At 37.8% G+C, this 12,018-nt stretch overlaps 1 protein-coding gene across 12 annotated transcripts in view; it reads left to right on the top strand.

Annotated features, from left to right (window-relative positions):
- Positions 1 to 12,018, top strand: part of MLIP (muscular LMNA interacting protein) — a 71,644-nt gene that overhangs the window by 50,709 nt on the left and 8,917 nt on the right. For 6 of the 12 annotated variants that reach the window (XM_087945782.1, XM_087945778.1, XM_026665248.2 and 3 more), the window contains 3 exons: positions 1,764 to 1,808; positions 4,269 to 4,313; positions 6,502 to 6,627. In XM_087945782.1, coding sequence (XP_087801908.1) covers positions 1,764 to 1,808; positions 4,269 to 4,313; positions 6,502 to 6,627 — 216 coding nt within the window. Of the gene's footprint in view, positions 1 to 1,763; positions 1,809 to 4,268; positions 4,314 to 6,081; positions 6,142 to 6,501; positions 6,628 to 12,018 lie in introns of all 12 variants that reach the window. The other 6 variants (XM_087945775.1, XM_026665247.2, XM_087945755.1 and 3 more) reach the window with 2 other exon arrangements.

Below are 12,018 nucleotides of genomic sequence, written 5' to 3'. Positions count from 1 at the left end.
GAACTCGATTTGATATCGTCAAGGTCCTACATTGAGTTCATTAGCTCCACCTGAGAAGGCACGACAAGGGGTGCATTGAGTCAAATTTCTCTCTTTCCTTCAGCCTGTTGGATTGTTTTCCCGCAGAATATATCTTATCAGAAACCTTCCTGGATGTACCTTCCTGTTACACCTTGGCAAGCTTCCCAGGAGTCAGGAGTGGCAGGCACAGATATTTTAAAATACTCCAGTTGGCATAATCCCAAAGCTCTGTAGAAACAGCTTAAGAGCATTTGGGGTAATATGAGTTGTTGAAGCAACAGCACAAGCCTCTTAAAACCTTGGCTGTGTGCGAGCCTTGTTATCTCCGTTAATTCTGTCAGTGTTCTTTTACACCTAAGTAACTATGACAGATTTTAGGATGGGCTTTTTCTTTGGCTATTCATTTCTATCATTTCTATATACAGGTAGTCCTCAATTTACAAGGGTTCATTTGCTGACCATTAAAATCACAACAGCACTGGGAAAAAAAGGTGACTTGTGCCAATTTTTTCACAGTTACGACCTTAGCGACCCCCATAGTGAGGTGATCAAAATTCAGATGCTCGGCAACTGGTTCATATTTATGACGGTTGCCGTATCCCGGGGTCATGTGATCACCTTCTGCAACCTTCTGACAAGCACCGTCAATGGGGGAAGCCAGATTCACTTAACAACCAGGTTACTAACTGAATAACTGCAGTGAATGGGGAAGCCAGATTCATTTCACAACTGAGGCAAGAAGGGTTGTAAAATGGGGCAAAATTCACTTAACAAATGTCTCATTTAACAAAAATGTTGGGCTCGGTTGTGGCCATAAGTCAAGGATTACCTGTATAACAAGATTTTTTTTTGCAGTTGTAGTACGTATGTTTCAAATAGCCCTTCAGTCCTCACCTTTGAATTGTCTTTATCATAGAATATCGTATTTCACAGTGTGTGCGCGTTTGTGTGTTTTCTGCCCTCTATTGGCATTCTCACCACCTTCCTTTACAAACTCAGGGAATCCTTCTCCTAAAAGGGAATCCTTTTTCTTTCTTCTACCTTTTTGTTGGCCTCTGAAAACTGATCAATATATAGATATGACCTTGTGGGCCATAAGCAGGCGGGTTATTTTGCAACTAAGGACAGATTTGTGTTCTCTAGCAGGTTGGAATCCAGTTCACCAGTCTCAGATTCCTTTCTGACTACTTCTCTGTCTTTGTCTATTACTTATCAGAGGATGAGAGCTTGTCAGAATCACAGTCAGATAAGATGTGGTACTTATCAACTGTTGATTTAAGAGGTAGGGTAGGCTTACATATCTGTTTTTGTTGGAACTCAGAGAGGCCTGTTTTTCGTTTGCTTATCTTTCTTCAGTTTGGAGGTTCTTCTACAAAAAGGTTTGGTGCAGCCCTTTGCAGTTAGTTGCCTTTGTCACATTACTATTCTTACTTCCACCAGATATGTTGGTGTTTTGCGTCCTTTGTATATTTAATAAAACTCATAAAAATTTAAAAACAGCATAACAGCAAGATGAGGATAAGTGAAATGCGTTAAAAGGTGAGTTAAGGGATAGGTTTGTTCAAACACAGTTTGCTCTTGCACGTCTCTAATTCAATGCACAGCTTCCTTACTGTCTTTGCTGTTGGGTGAGAAAGGAAAATGAATTCCAGCAGTGCCCAAATGTAACAATTTAGCAAAAAAAAAAAAGTTTCTGCACAATGCCAAACTGTTCTAACACAACGTTGTTGGATTCCCTGCAGATGTCCACTGTTCCACAGAGGCCAGCTGGTCGGGAAACCAAATATGTAAGTATCTTCATAGTATGGTCTTCATATCTGTTTTTAATAGCAGGACTCCACCTTTGAGATGATTTCTGAACAATTGTAGAGAACTCTGCCTTCAATAATGGAACAATTAAAGTGAGTCTCCAAAAAACCGTGATTTAGACTGAGACCTTGCAGAGCTGAGAATAGCATTTCTTTCTCTCTCTTTTTTTCATTCTGAATTAAATCTGATCAAAGCATTTCGTGATTTTGTTAGAAGCCAGAATACTGCATTCAAATTGACATTGTGAGTTGCGATTGCAATAATTTTTGCTTCTATCAGATTGAATGACAGAAATCCATCTCCGAGAAATGAAGAATGTGCACATTTTGGAATGTATTGGATTTTATTCATCTCTATCCCAGCAGCTGTCATCATAAATTTCTGTGGAGGAGACATGTTCAAACAAAGTTGGATTCCCCCACCCCACTTAATTTTAATAAAGATAAGCAAAAAGATAGTAACCGCATTTTCCCTTATAACAAACTGCTAAAAAAACAAGGTGAAAAAAATCAATATAAATAAATAAATGGTTTTAATTTCTCTTTGATGTACTTTGTATTAGACATTAGTAAAGAGTCTCATTAGGGCTACCACAAAAATCTAGAACCAGAGCTGCAAAAATCCAGACACCAGCAAAAACATAAATTTGCTATCCCAGAGTGGATTTGCTATCCCAGAGTGGTTGTCTGAAGTTTTGCATCACAAAAAAAGAGTAATCCTAATTTATATTGTAAAGCTTTGTAGTGAAAAGGTTGGGGATCACTGTAGTAAATGATTGATGGATAGGAACTAAGAGAAATTCTAGAAGCCATTTGTGCCACTTCCTGTAGTCATCAGGAGTTAATGTGGACAACAAGAAAGTTAAGAGAAAAGAATGTAAAATTTCATAATGACTATAGTATTGATTATATGTCATCAGGTCATTATCGACTCTTACCAACTTTTTCCAGGATGACATAATGATTATAAACCTACTCAAATCCATCTTTATTTCATACTTTTACACAATATGATTTATATTCATCTGTGTCCCTATGCTTATTTCCAACAAATGTACCGTAACTAATCAATAGTCTAGCAAGATAGTTTTATTGGAGCAAAATACAGGACTATTGATTCCTTGGTCATCTATGTAAGCACTCAAGTACTTATGGTAAGATGAGTTAAAACAGACAATCATATATACGGTAGATTTTCCTATTGAATGACCATTCTTTTGTGATCGTTCAAAATTATAACAGCACTTAGCAAGGAGATTTATGACCGGTCCTCATAACTGCGACCATCCTTGTGGTTCCATAATTGCAATTTGGGCAATCATGGTGTCCAATTACAATGGTCACATTGTCTCACAGTTACATGATTGCCATTTGCAAACTTTGCTGCTGGCTTCTGACAAGTAAAGTCAATGGGGAAGACGGTAGGAAGTCACAAATGATGACCATGAAACATTGTGCTTAATAACCATGCAGGATTCACTGAATGATGACAACTGGAACTGCCACAACTGTCATTGTGAGTTGGCATGGTCATGTGATGTCACATTTATGACCAGGTCACTTAGAAATGGAGTTGCCAGTCCCAATTACCATTGTTAAGTGAAGACTATTTCAAGGTAGGTTAATGTTCCATGTTTAGGTAACATCAGAAAATCCAGCATACAAGCACTGTTAATTTTATAAAAAGACTTCTTATTCATATCTTTACATCAAATGTGGTCTGCACGTTCAAGTACTCTCAAAATAGAGGGTTGTAAAATGAATCTCATAGTCATCCTATTTATAATCTGGCTTCTTGACTTTTCTGAGGGACAGTTCCAAGGAGAAACAATAAAAGCTGGTTTATTTTTGTTCTATATAGCTTAGTCAATAAAAGTAAAAAAAGAGAAATATCAAACTTTGGTCTGCCTACGTTATGCCAGTCCTCTGTGATCAGTTACCAGCATGGAAGTGATTATTCTGTCACTCGGCTGAAATATCGCTATCATTGTGCAAGACATATGCAATTGTAGGTTATTTGCTACAAATGTGGAAGCTTCTATTAAATAGATTTCATCGCTAGTGTGTCTATAATCTAAATACTAGGTAAATACTATGAATACTTTAGATTGCTAGTGAGCATACTTCTTCTTAGCACCTTTACTTACATCTCAAGTGGTTCTACAATATGATGATGATTTTTGTTTGTTTATATTAAAAAAGGAAAGAAAGAACAGCTGGCCCCTCAGTTCATTTTCTGCTTGAAAGTCACCCATTTGTAGCTTTTTCTCAAGATAAAAGAAATGCTCAAAACCAAGTCAAAACAAAATAATAAAAAAACACAAAAATGGACACAGAAGTGTGTACTGTTGAATCCTCTCTTCTTAATATAAGTAATTCTCCCTGATCTAATTGGAAGATCCTTTTCACTGAGCTAATATCGTAAATATTTTGTTCCAGGCCAACCTCTACTTAACGGCTCCTGCAGTGACTGGGACACATAAGGTACATTTCTAGTTCACTACTATCCTCTTCAGAATATTAATTAGGTTGTGTGACTGAGTGAATCACATTCTCAGACTCCATGTGATTTGAATAAAAATTCCACATAAATGCAAAACTGCGGCAGAACCAACAATAAAGATGTAGCATCAAAACAGGCACAATGAATTATCATTAATTTGAAAAAGTCCTGTGGAAATATTTCTCTTAATATCATAACTCCAAGAAGAAAGAATGCGCCAAGTCAAAAGCAAATAAATTGGCTCTGCTGGAAACAATATACCTGGTTGTATGTGTAGGGCCATCTGTAATTAAGAAGAGATTAGACAACCCTTTATCTGAAATGGTATTGTGGGGTGGGGGGGTTGGACTAGATAGAAGATCTCTAAGGTCAATTGCTTTGGATGGAGAGAAAAAAGGAAGAAAGAGATGACTTGTGATACTTTTTCACTAACAATCTTTAGCAGACCAGTCTTAAATATGGCAATGCAATGAACTTGGGGCATCCCCAGCTGCTATCGTGGAGTGGGCAACCTATGGCACTAAGGCCACATTAGATATTTTTATCACCGCAGGATCCAATCTGAATCAGTCACCAGCACCAAAGACTGATTCTTGCAAGCTTTCAGGATCATGCTGGATCCCATCATCAGACAACTTCTCTCTCTCCAGAATATCTGATGATGGGCTCCAGCGGGCGCCCAAAAGCTTGGAAGAATAAACCTCTGGTCCCAGTGACCAACTCAGATTGGATCCTGCAACATTATCCTGGGACACATATACTTGCCTTCATTCGCTTTTTATCATTCTTGATCACCCATAATTAGTTATGATAGCTATAGTAACCAAAACTCTAGCAGAAGCCCTAACCTGTGTATCTTACAAGCAAAACAAAACTCCCACAGGAGTGATAAGGCCTCATGCTCGTGGTAGAGTTTAGTCTCCTTAAAAACTAAAGTATGGTTTGTGGAAACAAAACTCAGAGGTGGTATTCAGCAGGTTCTGACCAGTTCTGGAGAACCTGTGGTGGAAGTTTTCAGTAGTTCAGAGAACCAGTGGTAACCTTCCCCCAGGAGTGGGGAGGGAATGGAGTTTTTGCAATATCCTTCCCCTGCCATGCCCACCAAGCCATGCCACGCCCACTAAGCCAAGCCCACAGAACCGGTAGTAAAAATTTTTTGAATCCCACCACTGACAAAACATATTGTCCTCCACTTCTTATCCAATTGTATTCTCCACTGTTGCACTGCTGGATGACATTTGGGGGGTACAAATAAGGGCCGTCTTAGAGGTAGAGAGAAACACTGAGGTTTCAGGCGCTTCTGTTGATATAAACATTCACAGAAGACAAACCTTTGAAATGACCGGAAGACTTCAATGAATGTTTTGCTAAAAGAAGAAAATACAGAACTTATTTTTTTTTTTTAAATTTGGGGATTAGAGAGTTAAAGAGGGAGAGGGAAAGAGCAAGATGGCAAATATTTGACAGAAAGAAGGAGAAAGTCTATGTTTTCTTTTTTTCCACTTTTGTTTCCTACCTTTACTTTTTATTTTTCTTGCTTTTATTGTATTGTAAAATTCTAATTAGAGAGATAGAGACAAGCTCTCATATTTTAAGGATTCTATTCATTATCTTTCCCATAAATTAATAGTTCTGAGTCTGACTTAGCCTCTTTTGAATGCCCAGGCCATCAGTGGTAGCCACCTGCATGATGCATGGAAGCACCATTATAGCTATTACATATTTCATTTTACTTTATTTATTCATTAGATGTATATCCCGCCTTTCCTCCAGGAGCTGAAGGAGGCATACCTCCAACAACCCTGTGAGGTAGGTCTGGCTGAGGGATAGCAATGAGTTAATAGTAAGTCATGCAGTAGGTTTTCATGGTTGAGGGTGGACTTGAACCTGGCTCTCCCTAGTTAAAGCCCAATCAGTGAACCATTATGCTACACTGAAGCTTCCCAGGGCTAAGGTGCTTCATTTTTAGTACCAGCATAGAAGGTTTACCATATAGGAACAGTGAACATGCCAGTTTGAGGATTTCCATGACCTGAAATATATATACAAACTGGCATATATATATGGTATTCAGCTTTGTTCGGGTATTTTCCCACGTCATTATAGTTGTGCTTTTATATATTCTGACTTATTTAATATTTCTGTATCGTGTTCTCTCTTCACTACTAGACAAAACCTGGGGTAATCCGACCAACTACTGTAAAAGCAAAAATAATAAAAGAAGAAGAAGAGCCTGTCCAGCCAAACCCATTCAGAAAGTATTTGGAAGAAAGAAGTGATCTTCAGACCGAACAGGTAGAGTTTCCCCTTTCCTTTCCTAATTCTGCATCATTTATCAGGATTTCCTTTCTGCATGGACCTTCACAGAGGAGTTGGTCCAGGGCTTCTCTTGGTGGGCATTTAATAGAGGTGCACCATGCAAATAACATAATCATACAGTGATTATTGTTCTTCCTGAATTTTTTGCAGAGTTCACTTGTTTTGGACTGCCCCTGCCTAGTTCTCACACCAACGCTATCAGTGCATGATGTAATGAAGGTTTTTGTTTGTCAGCTGTCTTGCCTTAGAACCCTGTCCTGATTGGGCTGTGAGGAAGCGTTTGTGCCAAGGCCACCTAGGCAGCTTCTGGGCTTTAGGGAGAACTAGCAAATGACTGCCCCCATTCCTACTTTAGCACTTGGCTCTCTGAATAGCCTATGAGCAAGATTTTAGAAAAAATAAGTTAAAAACACCTGGCACACGATAGTCCTCTTTCTGTTGTGTGGCTGCCCATTTCCTACTCCCCAGCATCCTCCAGAAAGGAGATCTATGTGAGCGGAAAACAAATGGGTTCCTTCCTTCTCTGACTGATCCAGAGGTCCTCTGACTATTTGGACTGGCTTTCTGAAAGAGGCTCAGCCTCCAGATTCTGTGATAATTATTTCTCAGAAGAGCCAAACTTCACAGGGTTATTATCTGAATAATATGCAAAGATATTCACATAGGGTTAGGGTTAGAAAAACAGAGGAAAAGATGTAAATACAATAACTCAAGAAAGAAATCCAGTTACATAGAGCAGGAATCCCCAACCTTTTTCCTCTTTCCGGGTGCTGGCATTTCCCAGCTGGGCACCGAGGAGACCGGTACCGGAAACAACTGGGCCTTCCTTCTTGACGATCAGAGGTCCTCGGTGAGCTTTTGGAAATGGCTTTCCTGGAAAAGCTCACCCCCAGATTGCCTCATAATTTTTCATGAAAGAAGCTTCGGTTAGCTTATCTGACCTGCAAAAGCTCACATAGGGTTATTAGAGGCGGCGCGAGAAAGATGTTCATAACTCAGAAAATAGTGTTCACGACGGTGTCGGTCGGACATTGACCCCTGAGGACAGAACCAAATGTTCTTTTCAAAAGATATCAATCCACACCTGTATTCTAAAATGCCTTTGGATGCTAGTGCAGGGTTTAAAAGATAACACTAGCCATAACAATACTCTGAGTCAAACACATATGCTTTTATAGTTTGCCCTAGTCAAAATAACATAAAATACAATGGGACTTTAAATAACCATAATCACTATTATGATTTAAGCTTCCATTCACTTCTCTATCATATGCATAAAGTGTGCTGGAAAGCTGATGAAATAAGTAGATACTGCACTCACTAAAAATGTTTAGAATTGCTGTTTGAGATAGGCTTAATCTCACAGGGCCAGCTTAGTCCCATTGAATTAGTGCATTTAAAAACTCTGGTTTGTGCTGCTCTCAGGATCAACAAAAAAGATGCCAAGAGATTAAACCTTTGCCTGTCAGAGATTTGTTGAACCCCTTCTTCTCAAAGGAGAACTTCTCGGCCCCTAACTTTCAACAGAGATTACAAGTTTGTTTCTGTCTCCCTTTCACAAGCAGTACTAGGGGTCAATTGATAGCTTTCCTAAAAACACGAAATGACACATTTTGGTTTCTCTATCTGAACTGTTCCTTCCAACCTCTATGTGTGGAAAAAGATGAGCTTATTGTAAACTGGTATTTAGGGTTATCAATCATAAACTACAGTGAAAAGAAGTTGAGTCATGGCAACTAGATTTCTTTTCGTTTTGGGTTGAAATATTTCACTGTTTAACCTGAAGAAGCTACTTGGATAAGCATAGAAACATTTCAAACAAACAAACAAACAAGTACAGTTGCTATGACTCAACTTCTAAACTGCTCTACCTGGATTACTGAGAATCTTCTTAAATAGTTCATCTGAAAGTGTAAATCTTCCAAGGAAATAAGACAGAAGTCTCAGGATAGAGTCAGTTTTTTTCTGAGACAATATTATCGTCAGACAGATTTGTATTTGTATAGAAATACAAGGGAGGAAGGGAGGAAGGGAGGAATAGCAACAGCAATAGACTTATCTATTGCTTCATAGTGCTTTACAGCCCACTGTAAGCAGTTTACTGAATCAGTCTATTGCCCCTAATAGTCTGGGTCTTCATTTTACCAATCTCAGAAGTATGGAAGGCAACTTTGAGTTGCTGACAATGAGAAGTACTTTTTGGGGAAACATTATTAGCCAATCTCATTGTACACATCTATACTCTGACAATAAAGGTAATAACTTAAATCATAATTAAATGTAACAGAATAGGAAATTTTTACTATGGAAATGATAATTCTGCTTGGCGACTGTAGAGTGTAAGTTCAATCCATTATAGTAATAAAGTTAGTTTCAGTGCCAAAAACAGACTTGAGCATATGGGCCAAAAAATTGAGACACACTTGTGTCTGATCAATTAGTGCAATACGAGTTTGCCTTACTTTCTACTGGGCCCATTCTCTCTAGTTTCAGGAGACTAAAATAACTGGACTTTTACCATTTATATGGAAATCATCTGAGTTTTTGTCATATATTATTGTTACAATTTCACTGTTATCTTGGATTAGCTTGCAGCGTTTTTAGGAAGGATTGCTTTTTTTCAGCCTCACTGAAATAGCCAGGTTTTAACTTAATTATTCAGTTGAGCATCTTACTTTTTTCCTCTTGCTTGTTCAAATGCCTGAGCTAACCAGCCAAAAATGCATTGTGTACTTTTCTACCACTAGGGAGCAAGATTTGCTGAGCAAAATGACCATTGTGGTCTGTCTAGTTCAGACAAGCATTTTTCATTGCTTTTTATATCTTAATTCTGAAGATTACTGTTTCAAGATTCTGCAAGGATTCCTGTTACAGGTGAAACTTGAAAAATTAGAATATTGTGCAAAAGTTCATTTATTTCAGTAATGCAACTTAAAAGGTGAAACTAATATATGAGATAGACTCATGACATGCAAAGCAAGATAGGTCAAGCCATGATGTGTCATAATTGAGATGAACTATCTTGCTTTGCATGTAATGAGTCTATCTCATATATTAGTTTCACCTTTTAAGTTGCATTACTGAAATAAATGAACTTTTGCACGATATTCTAATTTTTTTGAGTTTCACCTGTATTACAAACTAGTCGTGTAAAATTACAATCAGTTTTTAAAATCAGTTTCATTTCAAGTTAAGTTTAAAGCAGTTTTTCCATAGAACTGGCTTGGATTAGCTTCCATCAGTTAAGAGTCAAGTGGCCTTGAGCCAGCCATCTTTGGAAAAGGTCAAGCTTTGAATATTTCCAGTCTGAAGGTTGATTCATGTATCCACCTGCAGGAATTATCTGTCCCCAGTCAAAAGACCAGCCAGCATGACATGTTAACAATAGATAGGCAGTTAAAAATGCTTTTTATTATCTTCGCATCTAACGTCTTCATTTATTTTTTGCAAAACATTTTATCCCATCTTACCATTTTAGAAGAATATCCAAGTGCATAATAAACTTAAAATCAGTTTCTGAAAACGCCAGTGTTTTGAAATCAGTGGTGGAATTCAATTTTTTTTTTACTACTGGTTCCTTGGGCATGGCTTGGTGGGAGTGGCAGGGGAAGGATATTGTAAAATCTTCAGTCAGAGGTGGTCTTTGTTTGAACTACTCAAAATTTCTGCTACCCGTTCTCCAGAACTGGTCAGAACCTGCTGAATACCACCTCTGTTTGAAATGCAAAAATATTATAATTGGGTATGAGTTTTTCATCTTTAATCTTTCTTAGGAGGAATATTTTTTAATCCTTTTGTGTAAATATAGCATTATATTATTTTTAAGAAAATTGTGTTAAATTATTTTAAAATAATAACATTAATGTGTAGAGTTGAAATGTTTCCCTGCTTCCCAATCAAATAAGAATGAAATAATTTGTCTTAAATGTGAAAGGGAAATTACTCTTTGTTTATTTATTTTTTTAATTGATTATTTTTTTTAAAAAAAGGAGCAAACAAAGAGGCAAAAGGAGAAAAGAAATAAAATAAAGACTGGTACAGAAATGCAGCATCTTTAACTGGACAAAATAATTACTGTAAGGTGTTGGGGGTGTATTTGATTAGAAATTAACCATAAAAGATTAAATTCCATTTTACAATTATATTGTTTAGCAATATATTGCTAAATGAATGTTTGTTGAAATAAACAAAAATGGCTGCGTATAACTTTGTGGTTTTGACCATGCTCTGATATGGGAGTAAGGGTCTGATAGAATCATAACAGATGGTTTAAAAAGTGTGCATAGCAAAACAGGAAGAGGGACCCAAGAATAAATGGCTGCTGAGTGAATAAGAACAAAATACAAAACTGAGTGTTAAAGAAGTATTTATTAGATTTTTAAAAAATTCTGCCTTATTATTTACAAGTAACTCAACCTAAGATCCTTCTTCTTCCTCTTTTCCCTTACAACAACAATCCTGTGAGGTGGGTTGGGCTAAGAGAGAGACTGGCCCAGAGTCACCCAGCTGGCTTTCAGGCTAAAGTGGGACTAGAACTCACTGTCTCCAGGTTTCTTGGCCAGAGAATGAATAAAGATTGATTTCCAGAACAAATATATGGAAGAAGAACAAACTGGAGAGAGAGGTGGAAGGATTGTGAAAGCCATGGCTGTATGCAGTCAATGATATCCTCAAAAACAGAAAGGTAGCAAGTTTAAAACATAAATAGCAATATATCAACTGGTGTATAGATGCGAGGGAAGCAACCATGCTTTGCAAGGTTTGCTGCATTTTTATTTTCACGTTTTAAAAATGTCTTTAGTCCCACCAAATAACGTATGCGTTTATTCCCTTTCTGAAATTTTATAATGTTGCTTACTCAAAAACTGAACAAAATGGGCATTTATATACCCTGTTTCTCCAACAATACAGCCTCCCCAATAGGAAGTCCCAGCATGTTTTATAGGCATGAAATGAAATTAAGCCCCTCCCCATATTAAGGCCTATATTAAAACATGTGAAATGGTGGGGAATGGTGGGGGGCTTGCTGTTAGGAAGTACTTTTGTTGCACACCCGGATATGGTGCTGCCTGCATTGACCCCCGATACGAAGTGTCCCACCAACGCCGAGGTCAACATCCAAGCCATCGCTGCCCGCCCGCCTGAAGATGCAAGGGGGGATTAAGTCACCCCGAGAAAAGACGGCCTAGCCATTTTTTCAGGGCTCAAAAAAATAAGACCCGGCCTTATTATATGAGAAACACGGTAATGTGTGCAAAATATTTCATTTGGTATTTTAGCCTATGTCTTGTCATTTGGGCTCTTTTCAAGAAGGTTAAAGGAATGCTAGAACAGGATTAAAGGAATGTTAGAACATCGGTATTGAAT

Source organism: Notechis scutatus, chromosome 1 (genome assembly GCF_049901735.1).
Source record: "Notechis scutatus isolate UNSWTSFEM ecotype Mainland chromosome 1, rNotScu1.2, whole genome shotgun sequence".
Lineage (NCBI taxonomy): Eukaryota > Metazoa > Chordata > Lepidosauria > Squamata > Elapidae > Notechis > Notechis scutatus.
This window is presented reverse-complemented; position numbering and strand designations above follow the sequence as displayed.